Genomic DNA, 21,850 nt, shown 5'->3' on the forward strand with positions numbered 1-21,850 from the left:
CAAAAGAAACTAAAACAAATCGGAATGGGCTGCAGGTTACATGTTTCTTGTCCTGTTGATCAGAGCCTCTCACAGATTGCTATAAGTAGTAAAGGCATGGCAGGGAAAAAGTGAAACACAAAGGTGAAAGAACAGACTCAACATCAACAGAAAAAAGAAACCTGATGAGAGGATTCCAAATCTTATCCTAACATTTCTAAGTGAGAATAGATGGATAAAACCTCTTTATAAACCTCTGACATTAACTTTCTGAGGGTGATGGGGATCTAACACCCAAGAACCTGGACATTTATTAGACTTTACCAGAATATGTAGCTGCTAGTGAGATAAAAAGCTTCAAGTGACGCACTGTCCTTTACTTTAAAGTTTGCAGATGATATCCTGCCAAGGGCACACAAGACATTTTATAGGACACGGAGGCTGAAGACTGAACTGCATCTGGAAGAAGGAATGATTTAATTAGCGTACTTGTGTGATTTATGTTCCCATCTTCTGACTTTGTTGTCATATCAGTTGTTATCCTTATCTCTGCATGAATTCTGATGTTATGCTGATCCTGGAGAAACCCTATTTCTTTGCTGCATGCTAATACTTCATTTTACTTCACAAGATTAAAGAGTTGTGGGACCTGTAGTCTAATAACTCTGAGAATTTACCACATATGTTTTACTAAAATGCATCAAAACTTCCAAATGAGGGGAAACATTAAGACAAAGTGTGACAACCAGATTTTTTTTAAAGCAGGGCCTGTATTTATTTAAATGCCATTGTCTTGTTTTGTGTTGTTTAGCTTTTTTTCATTGAGGCAATTAAACAGGGAGGCAGTTCTCACACATTCACTCACAAAAACGACTTAATTTGAATTTGTGTCTTCAAAAGGGCAATTAACCCCCAATAAATAAATTATGACACCTTAAAAAAAACTCATCAGTGGCGTGATTTATGTGGCTAATTACTGTATGAGAGAAAAATGCTTCTAGCAATTTTAATACCGAATACCGTTAGACTTAGATTTCAACTCTGCAGAGAGGAGAGAGAGGGGGAGAGAGTCTTGGGTTTTATTTGCCAGCTCTTTGGTAGCATGGGGCTGTTTTGTGAGGGGGTGGCAGGGATGTACCCCTCCCCTCTCTCACTCTCTCTCCCTCCCTTATCCTCTCCCCTCCTCTCTCCTCCTCCTGCTCCCCTGGCCGCTCTCAGACCATTGTTGTTGTGACTGCCGTCCAGAGAGCAGCAGGGTGCTGTACGAGGGCTGGTGTGCGAAGGTCGCAGTCGCTCGCTCCTCTCTCTCTCAGCAGTTGAACGAAACAGGACTGTGGAGGGAGGCTGAGCCCCACATTTGATCAGCAGAGCTTATTGGGATAAACACACTGAGCAGTGGAACTTGAAGAAGCGCTGCGTAAAGACGCGCGTATCCAAAACGGTGTTGTAGTGTAACCAAGAAGGGACTCTGAACTACGGGGCACGGGTTTTTTTTGTTTGTTTTTGTTTTGTACCCGTCTCTATAAATCGGATCATTTTCAGCATTTTCATACAACTCTTACTCGTAAGTTCCTCGCTCCCTGACTGTTTTTCTTTATCTCCGTGGATTTAGCCTTCTGAGCGGCAGCCTGCAGTGGACTTTGCCCCGGGGATCGCAACGCTTTCCCCCGGGTCACTGGAAGAGCCCGACAGCTGTCGTTCGTGTAACAGGCCACTGTTTTTTGATGGATTTAAGGCTCAGCTTCGATTTTAGTCGGATACACATAAGCTGAAACACGCTCACAGACTGATTTTTGGGAAGGATACACCGGGAAAAGTGGCTCTCCAAATGAGGATTTCAATATTCGCTCGGATCAACCGGGACAAGGAGTGATTTCCACACCGGTGCCAATTATCACTGCGAGGACAGACCCAAAGCAAAGGTGGGTGAAAACAGACAGAGACAGCTGGAGCTTCTTTGAGTTTCATTCATTTTTGTCCTATCAGCAGGCACGGCGGACCGGGGGCTAGATTACCAGAGAGTTATAGATCATATAATGCCACCATCCATCATGAAAAAAACCGAATAGGACTGATAGAACACACAGTGTAATTTCACCCACCAACGAGTTAATTTTAAGTTAATCGGGGGGTTTAGAGACGAAAGATTTATAATTTTATGTGTGTTTCCCAATGAAAGCAAAACAGATCAATTAGTAGACACTGAACTTTCCACTTGTCAGGAGAAAAGATTGTTTATATCGCCCAAAGCGGAGTTTGAACTTCATCAGACCACAAGTGCCATTAACGCGTGAAAGAAAGATTGATCATCCTTTTTAACATTTAATTAAAGTATTTTTCAGGAACATTATCTAAACACTATCAGCTCCTTTATTCTGCAGATCAAAGTTTTTGACTGAGGGGGGGCTCACGTGCGGGCTCCAAAATTACAAACTTCTAGGTTTAACTGTGAAACAAACAACGATTCTCATTCGTCGGTTCTTGAGTTGATTGTAAACTACACGCACGGTGTGACATTAATACAGCTCTTAGGTGCTTTATTGAGCGTGGATTATGGTACTGAAATATAGAAGTACAATACAGCAGAAGTGTTTTGGCTCCAGCTGAATACGGGAAGGCTGCGTGCCAGCGGAATTAGCAGCAGCAGGAGAAAAATGTTTTCCAGTCCTTAATTGAGAAAGAATACGTTTCATTCAGCAAGCTGGTTCTTTAAACAGTGTGTGTATGTGTTCGTGCGTGCGTATCTGTGTGTGTGTGGGCGCGGCCTGCCTACATGGAGCGCACGCACCAGGATCTGGCGCCTGTGCTCAGTTTGCTGTGCTTGCAGCAGAAAAAAGAAAACCAGTGTATTATTCCTTTAGCGTTCCTACAGACTGTCAGTTTACTGTTTGTCCGCATTCAGATGCTTAGACCGCTTTAATAACCTCTGTACTTCAATATCACTTTCTATGCGAGTCAAAATGTTTGAAACAGGTTTATCGATCATTCCTAACGTATAACAACATCTGGAGGTAAAACTCACAGCTAACAATACTGTGAAAATTATTTTGAGCTGAAAAATAGTTGCAATTGTTTATTTGAGTTGAAACTTCAGTCAATATTATTAATTCATTAGTAATCAACTTTCTGCTTTTTCTGTTTCCCCCCATTATTTCTGAGGAGTTGCTGCTTTTCATTGACTTCTTTAATAGTAAGCTGGATATCACTGTGGTTCTGGACTGTTTGTTAGATTAAAAAAAACATTTCAAGGCACCATAGCATTTTATAGATTCACAGATTAAGTAGGGAAAATACAATGACCAATCATAAAACTGCCTTTGTAGCTGGCCCTGTTACCAGATCTGGGTCTAGGTAAGAACACCAGTGCATTTCAGATTTTGAAAACCCACTACCATCACCCATTTCACTGTTTTCCTCCTGTCTTTGGGTTTCCACCTCCTGAACCTGAAGTCTCATCAACTTTTAGTCCAATCTCTCTGCTGCTCCTTCAGATTCTGTAGCTTCCTGGCAAGTTTCAAGTGTTTTCCTAGTAAGGGCCCATTATCCCGGGACAGACCAAGCACCATCCACTGACAAACAACAGGCAGTAACAGCCCTGCTCCTTATTCATCACGCAGGAGAGCCTGGACAATGTGAGGCATACGAGTGGGACAGATAGCAGGACATCTGGTTAAGAATACAGCTGCTCACAGTCAATACAGGCTCTCTCTTTAACTATTTGGCCTGACAATTGTTTGTGTTTTTGCCATCTGGCTTAAAAGTGAACAGAAAAGTTTGTGTCTTTAGCTGCTCCCCTGCTAGATCTCCTCAGAGAATCAGGTTTCTGATCAGCAGATAACTGTCTGCCATGTGTTTGTTTTTCCCAGCAGGCTCCACGTTTACAGACTTTGGGGGTCTCTGAAGTTGCCAATGCCAGCGAGTGGAGTGTGAGGCCCGGAATAGGCTTCCAACGTTTAATTTTCCCTTTTAGCCCACAAAACACGCACGTCACCCACAGAAGATGATGCGGGTCTGCTTGTTCTGTATTCTGCTGCTCTGTTTGGTGGTCAGAGTCACGGCCAGAACCACCGATGGCTTAAGAATAAAAGGTAAGTCAGGAAATTCTGCTCTGATATCACACAGTTAGTATTAACTTGATCACTTGGGGTTTGTCTTTGCATAAACCTTAGATTAAGCATATGGCTGGGGAGGGGGGGGGGTTGATCACAGCCAGATAGCAGGTCTCATTTTTATTCATCTGTTGACTAGGAGTGAAGCTGCTTTAAATTCTTAAAAATATGTTATGTATCTGGAATTGTGTGGACCAGTCCACCTTCCCTCCTTAGAAAGTTTAGTCCAGAGGGAGGCAGGGTGACAGAAAAATGATTACGAGAGCTTGTAGGCGAGAGTCAGAAAGAGCGAAGAAGTCGGAAGCTCTCAGCGTTTGTAAACGGCGCTACCCGATCTGTCCGGGGCCCTGAGGCACGGAAGTGTAAATCTGCCTGGCTGCGTGCCAGCTGTAGAGGATGGGGAGGGGGGGGGGTGGCAGGGCCTTCTCACTGATGCTTTATAAACAGAAGCCAATGCAGTGCACCAGGCACTGTTAGTTTAAGGTGCCATTAAAATGTTTCTACTGAGGTAAGCCACAATCAGCCTTTTATACAGCCAGCTTTCAAAAACGAAACTATTATGTGTGATAATAATTTTATCTTCTGCTGCAAAATAAACTGGCTTAATACTTAAGATTAGAGGACTTTGGGGTGACATTCTTTTTGAGGATGTGTGTAGATTGATGAAAGTCGAGGTGGATGGTTGTCCCTGAGGCACAGAGAACAGAAGCCGTCTCTGTGGCTCCAGTTTAGACTGCAGGGCTGTCGAGGCCAGCCGGGACTTGTTGTTCCGACGACAGTGTGCAAGAGGGGGCTTCAAAAAAAGCCCCTCAAGAGATGTGAGTAAATAGTCAAACAGTTATAAAAGCAGTTAGATTTTAATAGCATGCACCGGATATCAGGGTTTGTATTTTACATGCATAAATTGTCTGCACCAGTTCATGTACTGGTGCTTTGATTGATGGTCACCATAATGTCCAAAGTCAAGAAAAACAAGAGCTGTAAAAGCAGCAACTGGCCTTGAAACAGTGACCGGCATTTTCCTAACTTCTGGTATATAATAGAATCTACACCTTCCAAGCTGCCAACTTTATTTATTTATCCAAACTAAATCTTGTAGTAGGCTATAAACAAACTTTAACTAAGCTTTTAATAATCACCTGAAACAATTCTGTGGGTATTTTATGTTCAGTTACTAATTTGAAACCCGCTCCGAGCGCATGTCAAATATAATTATATATCTAATGTTGCTAATTGTATGCTGCAGCAAAAGGAAAACTCATTTTCAGTCCAGATTTTTTTCCCTGCTACATCATTAGATTATATAAAAGTCTAAGTTAAGATTTTTGTCTATAAACTCTGTACTTGACTGTAAATCACCAAAAATAAAACATAAGACATAATTCAACCACACATGTCACAGATTAGAGGATGACTGGATGATCAATTTTGTTTAAAAATAAAATGTATATATATATATATATATATATATATATATATATATATATATATATATATATATATCAAATGTCTATGAAATGGAAATGCAGCAGTTGTTAGCGACATTAATTTTATACATCATAAGAAGTAGCTATAATGCAGCTTTTGTATAAAATAATGCTGAATGCATACTTCCTGTGGTGGCGTATGCTACATGCATGTGTGCCCCCAAACCATTATAGCTTTGTAATTATAAGTGGGAGCTGCAAACTGACAATGTAATGAATTCCAGCAATTTTCCTTGAAGGTTAATCAGAAACTGGATAATTCTGGGAAGTTCTTTAGCCTGCTGGAAGTAAACCTAATTGGATAAAAGTACATATTTGAGGGCTCTGCTGCTGTACGTTCCTGCATTGGGCCACAAATGCCTCTTCATTGTACCATATGAGGCTCTGCTGCCAGCCCGGCCGGCCGGCCGACCGGCTGGCTGGCTGGCTGGCTCGCACCAGCTGAGCAGGTTTGTTTGTGTTGTGTTGTGTTTTGTTTGCCCCCTCGCCTCTGGGTGGCAATTCACACTCTGCTGCGAGTTCATCTCTGGGGCACCGTCGCTGTCTCTGCAAGTTCATTAGCGTGGGTATAGTGTGTGTGCTTCAGCTCTCTGATTTACAGGTTTTTTTCCTAACTTTTTTTTAACTAGATAAAATTGTGACTTGTTGGGATTTCACGTTTCTGACTCCCTGTAAACAAACGAAGTGTTGAGTTTGTTTGCCTCCAAGGTGTTTCTTTCATTTGCTTTTGACCAACTGCCATTTCTCATTTTCCACTCAGAAGGTAGTGACTGTATATTTGTTCCTGAAAGGATTACCTGCGTGTACTCTGGTGTTTGGAAAAAGAGATAGCACTTCACTCCGACAGGGAAACAGATTGCCTTTCACTAAGCGCTCGCAGGAAGCAATCAGACAGAAAATTGCCCTGGAAAATTGCTCGTTCTGAGTGACTGAGCAGAAAGCGAGGTCCCTAGCCAGGGCGCACATATGCTCCAGCAAGTGAGTGGGTGAGTGATCCACTGAATGGATGGCACTGTAGCTGAGGGTGACACCATAGTGGCTGGGTTATCAGGGCACTCTATCACCGGTTCCTGGTAGCATTAAATGTCTGTGGTTGTTTAGGAACATGGTGTGCTTCTGTTGCCGGACCTTTCAGAGGTAAAATGAAACCGCCAGGATGTGTTTTGACAATTTTTGCCTTGTTCACTTGGTTATTGAGACTACGACGACTTGTAGCAGTTTACTGATTCCTTTATTCTGCAAAATAGCTGTACTGTGAAGCCTGAAATAGGTTCAAGATTGAAAGAAAGAGTAAATAAGGAGGCTGTCACTGATCTGAAATATAACAATGAAACAAATCTCAATAACAGGAAAAAGATATGACTGATCATCTGTCTTTTCTGAGTTTCTCTCCTCCATCTCCACATTTGGTTTCCAGATCTTCGGGTCACTAGGCCTCTGATAGTTCCAGGTTACCCAGAAAACACCACAGCAGTGGTTGGTGGTCAGGCAAAGTTGATGTGTAAAGTCCACAGACCAGGAAGCACAAAGGTGCAGTGGCTGAAGGTGAATGTCAGCGAACCAGGTCAGAACCAGGGAGGACCCCCTGGCCTCAGGGCTCTGACGGTGAGAACAGATCTGCTAACGTCAGCAGTTTTATTGTCCTCTGCACTGTGTTCTCTTCTCATCACTCTAAAATAATCTGTCACGCAGCCCCTGCAGAACATATCATCCAAGGTGAATACTCTCCATCTGTCCAACATCACTTTGGAGGATGCTGGCGAGTACATCTGCATGGCTGAGAACACCCATGCGGGACAGACAGTGCAGGCCATGCAGTCAGCATGGCTGGAGGTCCTGCCTGGTAAGGCAGACTTATCATTATATGAATATTTCGGATTTATAGGCATATGATTTTTTTATGTTGTTTAGATAGAAATGCTTAGTGTCAATTTTTAACATCCCACATCTTTACTTTTTTTAAATGACAACTTTTCCCTTTCACAGGGATTATCATTTCCCAAACTGAGGACATGCCTGCTACTAAAATCCCCTCAGGTAACCTCACTCTGGAGCTTTTACACTTAGAGCTTTTTAAAAATAAATAAAATCTATTTGGGTGTGAGAAGTGAAAGTATACATTTACCATACAGTGGTATGTTTGCCAACCGTGAGAGCTCTAAACTTGGCATCCACCTCCACAGATTTTGCTTCTCTTTGGTCTCTTAGATCATTAGTGAGCCTTTACCACCCCTTATATTCACTCTGCGACCGCTGTCACATTGCGACATGTTCATCAGCTTCAGTCTCCCTTCCTTCTTGTTTCTTTTCTTTGCTTCTTTTTGAGGGAGTTTGCAGAGCTAGCCAGATCGCTCTCAGTCTCATAACAATTCACAGGGGAACAAAAAGATGAAGAGGGGAAGGGGGAGTGGAGGTGGCTCGGGTCAGTAAGGCCCTGTCTCCATGGCAATGTCATTGTGCTTGTGTGTATGTGGGGACTGGAGATAATGGAGTTTGAGGAGCTGAAGGTCATAACTGAAGGAATAGCGATTAGACTGGGCTCTGTGGTAAGATAATCAGAGCTACAAAAGAAATAAAGAGAAGGAGAAGGAGAGCTCGAAAAGGGTGTTCAGACTGATCATAAAAACTTGAGAAGAGCCTTCAGCACCGCAAGCTAATACCATGCCTGCTTTTAGCAGATGTTCTCGAGGACTTGAGTGAGGACACCACAGAGCATCTCCTGTTAGAGCCAGGCAACGTCCTAAAACTGCGCTGTGACATGAGCACCCGGCCCGGCATGGCTGTAAACTGGTACAAGGAGGGTGCACGTGTTCTGCCCACACCCCGGATCCAGATGCGAGGCGCCATCATGGAAATCACAGACGTAACATATGAAGATTCAGGTGTTTATGTTTGTGTTCTCCGGGGATCCAAAGAGCCTGTGAGGAACTTCACTATCACTGTGGCAGGTAAGAGCACCCGCAGTGCAGTTTTGATGCTTTACTGGATTTTTTTTATATATAAAGTCACTGGTTTTAAAAAAAAGCTTTTAAGTAATGAGGATTAGAGGCAGCCGTAAATGGTTTTTGACATGTCTTCGTCTCAGACTCGCTGGGATCTGGGGACGACGATGAGGACAACGACTTGGAGGATTCTTCAGCTGAGATTGAAAATGACCAAGTTTACTTCTACAGAGGTAAAATTGCTGTTTATTTAGCAGCTGCATTTCTTGAATTTTGTGCTTTAACGGCTTATTTGCGGTTCTTTGTCTGTGCAGGACCGTATTGGACACATCCCCAGCGTATGGAGAAGAAACTCTATGCTGTTCCTGCAGGAAACACAGTGAAGTTTCGTTGTCCAGCTATGGGTAGCCCCATGCCGAGCATCCGCTGGCTCAAAAATGGACGCGAATTTAGAGGAGAGCATCGCATTGGAGGCATCAAGGTGACGAAGGTTTCAGTTTGTCATCTCGTGCGACATAAACAGATTGTGTTTTTATTTGCTCTGTTATTCATATCATTTTGTACTTTGTCTGCCAGCTACGACACCAGCACTGGAGCCTGGTGATGGAAAGTGTTGTGCCCTCAGACAGAGGAAACTATACCTGTGTGGTAGAGAACAAGTATGGCTCCATCAGTCACAGCTATGTTCTTGATGTTCTGGGTAAGACATGAAAGATCATGCTTCTCATATTTAATGTTCATATTTAAAAAGTAAAATAAACAAAAAAGCATATCTTGTGACATCTAGAGTGAAGAACACAACCCTTACACGAGTAAGCACTAAACTAAAGCCATAAATAACAGAAAATCTTTATTGGTTGGATTATACAATCTGGCTGAAAAGCATTGGTCAGCACAAAAAAGCAGAATTCCTTCAAATTTAAGGCTCCAGTCTGAGAGAGGAGATAACTGAGCGAGTGAGCAAATGGTGACAGGGGTGCCTGGTGTCAGGCTGCGGCGGGCAGGATGTGGATGGTCAGACTTCCACTCCAGTTTTCTACCTGACTTGTGACAAGAGATCGAGCAGTGCTGCGGTTTGTTTGTTCGTTTGTTCGCTATCTCTCCACCGCAGGGTCAGTTTCCGTCCCTGCTGACAGGGGGAAAAGACTAACGAGGCAGCTAACAAGATCAGAGAGAGAGAGTGACCACAGATCAAAGAGACTAGCGGCAAATAGGCATGCTAATGGAACCAATTTTCATTCCAAAATGACATTTCCTGGTCTTTTGCCAGCATAGAAACATATTGAGGGTGACAATGACAATTGCTGGCTATTTTAAGGAGCTTATTTGCAAAGCATGCATTTTTGTGGGCTTTAAATGACTAAATAAATGAATGTCTTTAAGAGGCAGTCAGGTGATTACCCATTACCTGCCTAAAACTTCATACATGCTTAACAGATAAATTAACCTTTGTCTCCATATGCTCTGCTGTTTATTTGAGATGAGAAAAGGCATTGAGTGGTTTCTCTTGATCTTTGAACAATTTTTCAGTCTGAATCTTTGCTCCCTTTGCTTACCTCTTCCGTGTGATTTCCTCCAAAAACAGAGCGTTCACCCCACAGGCCGATCCTGCAGGCAGGTTTGCCAGCCAACACCACAGCAGTGGTAGGCAGTGATGTCCAGTTCCACTGCAAGGTCTACAGTGACGCCCAACCTCACATTCAGTGGCTCAAGCACATCGAAAGGAACGGCAGACGCTATGGTCCTGACGGGACCCCCTACGTTCAGGTCCTCAAGGTTGGTAATACAACGAGATGCTATCCTTTCACGTGTTGTTAACAGCAACTCCTCTGGTAGCTTCCAAACCTAACTTCTTCCTAGCTCTCTTATCATGCCCCATCATTGCATTTTGTGTCATGCAGACTGGCAGTCTGAACATGTCCGAGGTGGAGGTCCTCTACCTGTCCAAAGTTACCATGGAGGATGCTGGAGAGTACACCTGTCTGGCTGGAAATTCAATTGGCTATGCCCACCAGTCTGCCTGGCTCACTGTCATTTCAGGTAAGAACGAAGCAACGTAACTATATAAAAAAAGTCACTCTACACTACTTTGCATGGTCTTTTCAAAATATTTTAGCATTGCTTTGGTCAGCTAATCATTGATATATAGCACTTTTTCCATCAAATACTCCACAAACCTTCAACTAATCATTTCTTGTTTTGAGTTCCCTCTCCTATTGAATTACATTTTTTTCCTCTAATTTTTCGTCTTGTACCTGCAGAGGAAGAAGCAGCAGATGCTATGGAAACAATGGAGACCAAATATAGTGACATAATTATCTATGCTTGTGGATTCCTGGCTCTGATCATGGCCATTGTCATCGTGGTGTTGTGCCGAATGCAGGTCAACCCCAGAAGGGAGCCATTTGATGCACTCCCAGTGCAGAAGCTTTCCAAGTTCCCTCTTCGCAGACAGGTACGTCTCATAACCTGCTATGACACAATGGATGATCCAACTGCATCTGAAGGCAAACCTCTTAAAACCTGACATCTTTATCTCTTTCTTCAGTACTCAGTGGAGTCCAACTCGTCAGGGAAGTCCAGCGCATCTCTGATGAGGGTGGCTCGCCTGTCTTCCAGCTGTTCACCAATGTTGGCTGGAGTCATGGAGTTTGAGTTGCCCTATGACCCAGACTGGGAGTTCCCCAGGGAGAAGTAAGTCATCTGTCATTATTTATTGAGCTGTGGATGATAATCAATCACAAATGCTTTGTATCATATATATATATATACAGTGTTGGGAAGGTTACTTTTAAAATGTATTCCATTACAGAATACAGAATACATGCCCCAAAATGTATTCTGTAACGTATTCCGTTACGTTACTCAATGAGAGTAACGTATTCTGAATACTTTGGATTACTTAATATATTATCATGCTTTTTACAACAACGTGAATGTACTATTGCTGTGTGATTTATTACTATTACTGAAGGTCCGCGACTCCGAACTGTAGTAAAGGGACCTCTGACTAAAACGGCGGGGTCCCTGTTGGCTCGTAGCCGAAAAATAGCTTTACTTTGTTGTGTGGGTCAACTTTTCTTGCGAGAGACAGAGAGAGGCGTTGAAAGACTGCTCCAACGGAACTTATTGTTTTCGGAGGAAAACACGAACACGGTGTACAGTGAGTCTTAATAGCTTACTTACAACTGGGCTCGTCAGGCACTCTTCTTGGCTGAAGTGGTTATTATTATATTTAGATGCTTCCAGCTCCCATTTTTCCTCGATGACAACTCGTACCTTTCCACTCCCCTTTTTCTCCCTCCTCGCGCTCACAGACCCATAACGTGTATGGCAGTCCATTCTCCCTGCAACACGGACTACACTGCCCATGATGCTACATTCTTTAGAGCTATGCTTGTAGCATTCTGCCTGTTAGCTTAGCACAACAACAACAACAACAACAACAACAACAACAACGAAAAGGCGCTCTCTCACCCAGGAAACACACAGTCGCAGAGAGAGAGAGAGAGAGAGCGTCGCCCTGTAACCATGGCAACCGTAGCGCTGCCGCCTGGAACAACAGAACGTAGCTGTCAAACAAAACCCAAACAGTCCTGACCCGCGACAAAATGAAACAGGAAAGTACCACAGTGTAATCCATTTATTTCAACAAAGTAACTGTACTCTGAATACCACCTTTTTAAACGGTAAAGGTAACGGAATACAGTTACTCATATTTTGTATTTTAAATACGTAACGGCGGTACATGTATTCCGTTACTCCCCAACACTGTATATATATATATATATATATATATATATATATATATATATATATATATATATATATATAATCTGAACTGTTAAGTCTCAACAACATTTAAAGCGTCTGCTCCTTGCTAAAAGTATTTCTTCACTGAGTTTAGTTTGGCTGCCGGGATCTGTACTCATTTAAACATTGTAGCGCTCGCATCATGTGTGAACCAAAAAAGAAACAAGCCCGCAAGACATTTTTGGCTCCATCAAACCTATAGTTTTCGAAACCGGAGCTTCAAATTATGGATTTGTACAGTTTTCTTTTGGACATACTTATTTTCACTAAGACTCCCTTTCTCTTTCTAGCCTAACATTGGGTAAACCTCTAGGAGAAGGCTGCTTTGGTCAGGTGGTCAGAGCTGAAGCCTACGGCATCAACAAGGACTGTCCAGAACAAGCCACTACTGTAGCAGTCAAGATGCTCAAAGGTAAGAAAGGAATACTACCAGCGAAATAATTCCTGAGATTAACTTGGCAGATCTTACTTATAACAGCATGTCAACTAAATAAAACTACATGTCTCTCTCAGATGACGCCACAGACAAAGATCTGGCAGACCTCATCTCAGAGATGGAGTTGATGAAGGTGATGGACAAGCACAAGAACATTATCAACCTGCTGGGAGTCTGTACACAGGATGGTGAGTGTCTAACCTTTATTTTGGATAAGAACCAACACATTTCCTCATTTTCCTCCCAAGTCATTTTGTTATCATTAATCTAATGAAGATCTGCCTGATTTAGGGATTGTTTCAGCTGTGGTGGTTGCAGCCCTTCATCCTGTTTTTGCTTGCCCCCACCCAGGCCCTCTGTATGTGCTGGTGGAGTATGCTTCCAAAGGAAGTCTGAGGGAGTACCTGCGAGCCCGACGACCTCCAGGCATGGATTACACCTTTGATGTGACTAAGGTGCCTGAAGAGCAGCTCACCTTTAAAGACCTGCTGTCCTGTGCCTACCAGGTGGCTAGAGGGATGGAGTACCTGGCCTCTAAAAGAGTAAGCTCTCTATAAAGAGTTGAAATGTACTAGAAGTAGTAACTATAGCTTATTTCTTTTGTAGTTCTGGATTTTTTCCCCAACTTTTCAGTAATATTTCTACTGGCTGTTTGTTTAGGTTTCTAAAAAAAAACATTTGTTCACCTTAAAGTAGAAACTTTCGTGACACTAACCAGATTAGTATCACAAGTACAGCAACAGTAGGAACGCAAAGTAACGATATGCAAAGATATGCTAATACAGACATATTAGTTAAACAATACAAGCAGTCATAGTCCGGGAGAAAACAGACTTCCCTCAAAATGTGATTGAAAATCCAGTTTAGCTGTACTGGAACATCTTTTTTTATGAGACAGGGCCAACTGATGTGTATCCATATTGATCCATCTATTTTCCTAACCCCTGATAACCTGGACAGGTTGCCTGTCTATTGGAGTGTGTCTGAATCCCCACAGAGTAATGCAGACATAAAATGAGGGCATGAGGGCAGAACTAAACTTCTTTAGGTCTTCAGAGTTATATATGCCCCAAAGAGGCTGTAATATAAGAAATGTGGTTTTGATTGAAAGGATCAGGTTCCTTCATGTAATTCATCGTATTTTGGGACTTGGCCTTCAAATTGATTAGTCTGGTTGAGGCAGCACCAGCTGTTCTTCCTCTCTTTGTCCTTCCTGTCGGTTCTCCTTTTTCTACCCCCATCCACATGTTTCTTGTCCTTTCAATTTCCCAGCATGCACCATGTTTGCGTGCTTCATATCAACATGTCTCCTTGTCTGCCAGTCACTTTCCCAGACAGGCATTCCTCAGCAGAGAGCTGCTGCAGCTTCAGTCCTGTTTACTCTTCTCCATCCATCTGTCCGTCCCTTCATTGCATGGCTTTGTCCGTTTTAGCGCTGCCATAAATCTGTTAGCAAACAGGCCGGCAGAGCCTTCGTCTGGGTGTAGGCATCAGGTTTCTGGCTATAAGGCCTCCGAAGAATGCAGGAGCCTGAATCTAACCCTCCATTATGGGGAGACCCACAAACCAAGACTGGCTCATTTCGCACGTCCCCACAAATCCCACGTCTATTTCAAATGAAAACCAAAATAAACTTAATGACATCCATTCAATGTGGGCAAACACTGCTTTCTTTTTTCCTCGCAAAGGGTTGTTTTTCTTAAAACTCCAGGATTTCTATATAAAGACATTATATTTTTGTGGACCTCACCAAACTGAGGCACCGTGTGTTGATTTTAGGCTCCCGCGTCTTTTAACTTTTTGGGAAATCTGCAGTCAGTCATTTTTACCTCCCCTACCTCAGCATTTTCAGACAGGGAAATGTCACGCCACAAATCTGAGAGCTTGTCATGCATTGGGAGAAATAAGTCGTACAGTTATCTAAAAATCAAAAGAAACATGCAATATATTTAGAAACTATATATATATTAAAGTATTCTGATTCTGATTCTGATATTGTGTGTGTGTGTTTTTTTTATCCAAATTTTTAAAATCTGTTTATTTAATCTGGAGACTCAACAGCTCGTGTTGGGAATTTTTCATCCCCTTCTTTTCTCTTTGCAGTGCATCCACAGAGATTTGGCAGCCAGGAATGTTCTGGTGACCGAGGACAATGTGATGAAGATTGCTGACTTTGGCCTGGCCAGAGGAGTCCACCAGATTGACTACTACAAGAAAACCACCAATGTGAGTAACATTTCTAAGGAGCATTTGTTTTAGGAATTTGCGCCTCTAACACCCAGACTAGGGTGCAGCTAAGCTGTCGTTATTCTTTTAAATTTTCCAGCATAGCTAGCTAAAATATTGACATCTCAAATCAAGTTTCAAAGGAAAAATACTATTTTTAAGTGCCTCGATCTAATGTCTTTTTGCTCAGAAATACTACTGCAGTATTGTTAGCAATCAGTTTGTACAACCCTTTCCCGTTAGTACTGTACATGGTAGGTACATATATATCTACGGCTGCTTATAAACCTATCTGCCCCTTAGTCATTTTATTACTGACTGGTTTCCTTTACAGTTTTAATACTCCTGAAACCAGATGTTTGATGTTTTCCTCTGACTGGCAGCAGGCTTAATGGGACTTAATTAGAAAAGAGTTGATGAAGAGCGAGTAGGGGAAAGATCATATGAGAGACATGCAGGAGCATGGCGCAACTAACTAGGATGAGATTCTGGTTAAGTTTGGGTAGTGAGAGGCTCTAACGTGTTCGTGTCTGCTCTTCAGGGACGACTACCAGTGAAGTGGATGGCACCAGAAGCTTTGTTTGACAGAGTCTACACTCACCAGAGTGATGTGTAAGTTCAACTCATCACAGTAAAGTCTCAAAAATATCAGTGTTATACCTTCCTTCTCACATCTTGTCTAAACTTGTACTCAAACTCCTTGAAACCTTTTCTCCGTAAGGCTAACGAGTGATATCCAATGTTTTTACAGCAACATCAAGAAAACCTTTCATTTTCAAATGTGTTCAGTTAAAATCATTTTAGATCTGGACAACTAAATGGTAAATGCCCTGTATTTGTATAGCGCTTTACTTAGTCCCTATGGACCCCAAAGCGCTTTACATTACATTCAGTCATCCACCCATTCACACACTGGTGATGGCAAGCTACATTGTAGCCACAGCTGCCCTGGGGCGCACTGACAGAGGCGAGGCTGCCGGACATTGGCGCCACCGGGCCCTCTGACCACCACCAGTAGGCAACGGGTGAAGTGTCTTGCCCAAGGACACAAACTGCCAACTCTTGAGCCACGATCGCCCACAACTACAAGTTTCTTAGTTGTAGTTAGAACATTTTCTTTTTAATTATTAAAGTTTTAGCTTATTATTTATATGCCACTTTTAGCTGCTACTTTATTTATGATCTATAAGCAACCAATTTAACTGTATTCACTGTTAATTTAAAAATGTTGTTTGTACCTTTAGTCAGCCATTTCAACTGTTCATCTTTAAATACGTATTTTTAGCTAGTAATGTAACTGCTAGCAAAAATGTTAACTAAAGATTTTTTTATTTAAAAATGTAGTTAGCTACTGTGTCTTCACAGTTTATCATTATCTCTAGCTTTAGTGAGCTGTTTCAACTGCTTTTTTCTACTTTTAACTCCTCAGCATTATAGTGAGCCCACGGTATAGTGGCTAACCTGTTCACTTTACCTATGAAAGATCTCTACTTTGACTCTGGGAATAGGCACAAACTGGGCCTTTAGCAATTATTTTCCCAGCAACTGCCATCAACCTCCAGCAACATCTTGCAACAAGTTTGGGAATCTTTGTTTTTCCCTCAAGACAAGTTGCTGACAGGTAGCCATGGATCAGCCTCTAAGTATGTATGGCTGTGGCTTTATTCACTTGATCCTATATTGTCACCATAGCTGTCACAATTCACACATGTGGTTACTGCTCACGTGTCTGCAAAACCTCAATACCCCTATTGCCTATCCCAAGCCTGGATAAAGTGGAGGGTTGTTTCAAAAAGGAATCTGGCATCAAATCTGCACCAAACAAAATGCGAAGATCCATCTGTGGCGAGCCCTTGGGAAATAAGGGAGCAGCCAAAACTAAATATATATTTAACTCTTCAAATGAGCCCAGTTGTTTAATAGTGGAGTTAATCTTTCTACTTATCCCATGGTTACTGCTGAACGAATCCAGTTGAGAACAATTGCTTCATACTAAAGAAATCACCGATGCGTCCTTTCTGTGTTCAGGTGGTCATTTGGTGTATTGATGTGGGAAATATTCACACTGGGCGGTTCACCGTACCCTGGTATCCCTGTTGAGGAACTTTTTAAGCTGCTGAAGGAAGGACATCGCATGGACAAACCATCAAACTGCACACACGAACTGTAAGCAAGCCCTCTTTTCTTTTTAAACTTTACTCTCAACTGTTAGCAAACATGCCTATCTATTCTAAGAAACATTGTAGCAGACAAGTAAAGAGCAGTAAATAAACTGGATCCACTAAAGCTACCACCAGTAACTACATATCTTTAGTGTAGCACATTTTTGTCCAGATCTTTTCTAAAGAATGCAGTGGTAACATGTGCCCTATGGTAAATTATGTGGATTTTTAAACAATCCTTCTATTTTTTTTCCTGCAGCTATATGATGATGCGTGAATGCTGGCATGCTGTTCCCACCCAGAGACCAACCTTCAAACAGCTGGTTGAGGAACTGGACAGGGTGCTCCTGTCCATTTCTGACGAGGTAGGTTTCAAACATATATACCAATCTATCCACCTGTAAATGTTCCTGTGTTATGTGTAAGTCTGCTGTTGTACAATTTATCCTTCTGTTCACTTTATAAAACTCATGGTAGTCCTATAGGTTTCAGACTCATTCACAAACACACAGTAACGTCTGCAACCATAAAGATGTGTGCACACATTTTCATTGACACCAACAATCTGCAGCCCAGATGTTCAGCACGCAGACTGCTTGAGCTGAGCAGATTTCTGATCCTATAAACTCAAAGCAATAAACACAAAATCAAACAGTGTTTGGCTGCTGAAATTGCAGCACTTTTTGTTATTCCTTTGCAGATGTGCCAGAAGTTAACATGTTTGATTTGTTTGCTTTTAGGTGTTCATGAGCTTAGATACATTCATAACAATCTTTAAAGCAACCAATCCAAAACCAGTCTGTGCTGACCTGGTGGTCCAAAACTATGATGAAAACAACTCTCCAAAATGTGTTCAATAGCAGTGTGATAGCCAGTCAAGTTCAATCTTTATTGATTTTTACTGAAAATTTTCAAAAACATTTATTTGTGCATTTCTCTAGAATTTCTTTTTATTAATTCAACTTCCTCTTCCCCTCAGTACTTGGATCTGTCAACGCCTTTTGAACAATACTCTCCTTCATGCGAGGACACATCCAGCTCCTGCTCCTCTGACAACGACTCAGTTTTTACCCATGATGCCTTATCCACCGACCCCTGCCTCTTGGGCTACCAGGACGTGCACTCTCGGATAGACACGAAGACGGCTCTTCGATAGGCGCACGAACACCACACACGTACAAACACAACACTACAGTTGGGAAACACTACTTTGGGCTTTTGAATGAAGTAACATCCTCTGGCTCCCAAACTGAAGGACTGCTGCTCCTTTCTAAAGGTAAATTAAAGATTTATTCATGCGATGTTGTTCATTGGACCTCCACTATGGCATCCGACAAAGCCCTGGAATATAGATAGCATTTGTAAACACACGTACACACACAAATACATGCACAGCCACACACCTCTGCACATGGAGCACCAAGGACACTACGCTTGACACCAAGGTGGAGTTTTGAAGTGTTACATCATGGACAGAAGAAAGGAAGACAAACCAATCACGGTACTTTGGACTATCAGTTGTGGAACAGTGCCCAAGAACAGTTTTAGCTTTGGAGGCATAAAGCTCAACAGAAGTGACCCTGGTACTTGAAATGCCTTTAAGTGCTTTCTCTCTTTTAAGGCAGCAGACAAAGATCTCCTCCACAAACTCGACCCACAACCAGGGCTGGAAAACCTCGGTCATAAAGACATTTTGACAAAAACAAAAAAACAAAAGATTTATTTTGCTATGATAGAAGATAAGAAACTGATTGTTAAATATAAATCTGTTTATATAAGATTATATTACTTTTGTGTTGCTTATTTAAGGAGAAAACAGTCTTAAATCTCAGGATCTCTCATGCTAAGAAGTTGCTGTAGTGGCAGCAAAGTGCCTGAATCGATGATTTCCTGTGAATATATTAGAATATTAAACTATTGTTATGTACATATCAACAACAGAAAGACAATTGCCTTTTATAAATTATTCTGAATGACACAACAAGTGAAGGCTATTGGGGGCAAAAGAAGAGAGGAATTTAATCAAGTGCCAAACCTGTCATGTCATGGGCTATCTATTTCTTTCCAAAATACCAGCTTATTCATATTTATCTCCAACAGCATCCCTAAATCTAAAAAAGCAGATCTTATTTTGAATTATGACTGATTGACTGAGACATGAAAAATCCATTAACAATTAAAGCCTTAAGTGCTTTTGTGGCAAGAAAAAAAATAGATAGCTTGGGCCTTTAAGCATGACCTCAGCTTGGGAAATTTGGGAACAAAGTCCGCCCCCCCCCTCCCAGAATTTTTCTTTTTGTTTTTAATCTCAAGTCGAAGACAAGGTTCAAAACCACAAGAAGACAGTTGAGATAAGTTTTGAACGTGTCTCAAAGAAGCAGAGGTTGCGAGTGTGGCTTGTTTACTCATACAAGCTACCACATGACCTTTGAGGCGACATTACGTGGTGCTCCTTTAACAACAGCTCTACTCTTACATGAATGCTCCGTGAGGGACAGTGTGTCCAGGGTGGGACTCGTTCTGAAAGGAGCACTGACGATTTTAGCATGAGGACTCTGTTGGGAGCTGGCCCAAGCCCAGTGTCACTGCTGAGCAGCATGGGGAGGGTGGGGGACACTGAATGTGAAAGCCTGTGTGATTGATTTCAAATAAGGGAGGAGGGGGAGGGACACCTATTGTCTCCGTGTAACCCTTCACCCAGCCAGATCTGTTGGCAATAGGTCCTCAGGTCCGCAGCCTGGCTGGACAATGAAAGCTTTGCAGGCTTAATGGGTGTGACTACAGACCAGAGGGAGTTTGGGGGTGGTGTTGTGGGCATAGCTTGGGCTTGTGTGCAAATGAAGAGGCTCTTATTATGGTAATATCTCCTCTTCTCTCCCTATCTTTATCCACAAAGCCTCCATCTTTTAAATTACAAATCTTAATTCAGATTTGCAGCCCCACCACTGCCACCAGGACCAGCTGTAGACAATTCCCCTGTGGGCTAAAATGCCAACTGATTCTCAACCCACCTCCTGGAGCTGACTGCAGACAAACCTAAACAATATTTGCATCGCCAGCCCAAAACCTTCATATCTTTAATATGTTCAAATAGAAAAAAGGAGGGTTTTACTTTAAAAAGATGCTGTAAATTCATCAATCATTTTATTGTCTTTGAAGAAAAACAACCATCTTGTCAGCAAAGGATTCATGTATGGCCTCTTCTCATGTTAAGCTATCGCTCAGCTTCTACGTCATTTTGAAAAGACGTTTTATCCACAAAGTGTTCAAAAAGCATTGATATTTTTACATTCCTGTTACCTGCTCTTCTCTCAAATACCAATTGTAAACAATCATGGCATTCTTAAACATTTCCTCAAGAGAATTATTTTAGAAATATCTAATTTATTTGTTTATTGTTTTGTTTTTATATGAAATAAAGTATAATTTAAAATAAAGCAGCTCTGTGTGCTCGTTTCTTTATTTAACTTTAAAGAACTCCATTAAGGATTTTAGGTTTGACATTCATCACTTTCCTTTGGTGAAAAAGGAGCTTAGCTGACACCAGGGTGAAGGCAGATATTATCCCAGACAGTATGTGTATCACAGGGCTAAAGAGAAAGACAACCAAACAGCCTCACATTCACACCTGCTACCAGTTTGGATCTAAAAGACATGTCTTTGGACAGTGGAGGAAATCCATGCAATCACAGGAACTATATACAGAAAGGAAGTTCAAACTATACCTAAACCTCATTTTATCGGTTTAGACTGAAAACAAAACCAGAAATGCTGAAAACCAGTGTTTCGGAGGATAATTGGTCGAGCAAAGGAAGGCTGACCCATGCTCTGATGAGTTTTTTTCCATTCTTGTGATAGCTGTGCAGCGCTTTCTCTGTAGCATGTGCCATAGCACCAAGACACACCCTTAAAATCCACGCATTACACTCACTCATTCCTAACGTGGCTGATTCCCACATCTCATTTTAGGAAGAACTTTAATTGTAATAAATTACATTTAAGTAAAGGCCCCTTTGGTGTGACAAACTGGATCTTATATGGGATTTAGTGATTTAGTCTGACCATTTTAATCCTATTACCCCACAGCTTAATCACTGGTATGTTTGGTATTTAGCACTGTGCTTAAGATGTTTGAGTATAAAGAAATGGTTTAGTTCTTTGATTTAGAGTTGGAGATGATTTCAGGGAAGAGGGAACATTTGTCCCCGCTTTAAGTTGCAGATGTATTTTGTTGTCTCATACCAGGCCTTTAGATGTGTCTAAATACTCCACAACAAAATGCAGAGACACTGGTTAATAAAGAGAGTCACCAGAATCCTGCACATGAAGGGATTGTGAGGTTCAAGAAAAACCTCTGCAGAAGAGACACCTTCATGCCAGACTGAAGTATGTGAGGGACAACCTGGAAAAAGATTATGAATACTGGAAGTGTGGCCTTTGGAAAGATGAGACAAAATTCGGGGTCTTTGGTGTCAGAGACGCAGCTTATGTTTGGAGAAAGAAGCCAGAGGCGTATAAAGAACATTGTCCCCAGAGTGAAACACAGTGATGGGACTATTATGCTGTGGGAATGCCTCAGGGCATCTGAAACCATGAATATCGTCAAGGTGGAATGAATCAAGAAAACTTCAAACAGTCACTGTAAAACTGGGTCTGGGTCATCAACACATCATAGAGACCCAAAATATGTCAGTAT

The 21,850-nt window shown here is 41.9% G+C and overlaps 1 protein-coding gene across 2 annotated transcripts; it reads left to right on the plus strand.

Annotated features, from left to right (window-relative positions):
• The first annotated feature begins 1,123 nt into the window (after positions 1–1,123).
• fgfr4 (fibroblast growth factor receptor 4) lies at positions 1,124–20,582 on the plus strand. Of its 2 annotated transcripts, none has more exons than XM_082549969.1 (21): positions 1,124–1,901; positions 3,846–4,067; positions 6,993–7,180; positions 7,268–7,418; positions 7,562–7,612; positions 8,254–8,523; positions 8,661–8,750; positions 8,832–8,998; positions 9,094–9,217; positions 10,103–10,293; positions 10,419–10,557; positions 10,779–10,972; positions 11,066–11,211; positions 12,621–12,742; positions 12,844–12,954; positions 13,118–13,308; positions 14,870–14,992; positions 15,534–15,604; positions 17,021–17,158; positions 17,414–17,519; positions 18,134–20,582. In XM_082549969.1, exons 2-21 carry the CDS (start codon positions 3,980–3,982, stop codon positions 18,308–18,310), a joined length of 2,838 nt encoding a protein of 945 aa, XP_082406095.1. In that variant the 5' UTR covers positions 1,124–1,901; positions 3,846–3,979; the 3' UTR covers positions 18,311–20,582. The 2 variants fall into 2 exon arrangements, with proteins under 2 accessions (XP_082406095.1, XP_082406096.1); XM_082549970.1 differs by having other exon boundaries at positions 3,849–4,067.
• Positions 20,583–21,850: the final 1,268 nt, after the last annotated feature.

This window comes from Aulonocara stuartgranti (genome assembly GCF_965226115.1).
Source record: "Aulonocara stuartgranti genome assembly, chromosome: 10".
In the NCBI taxonomy this organism is placed as follows: Eukaryota; Metazoa; Chordata; class Actinopteri; order Cichliformes; family Cichlidae; genus Aulonocara; species Aulonocara stuartgranti.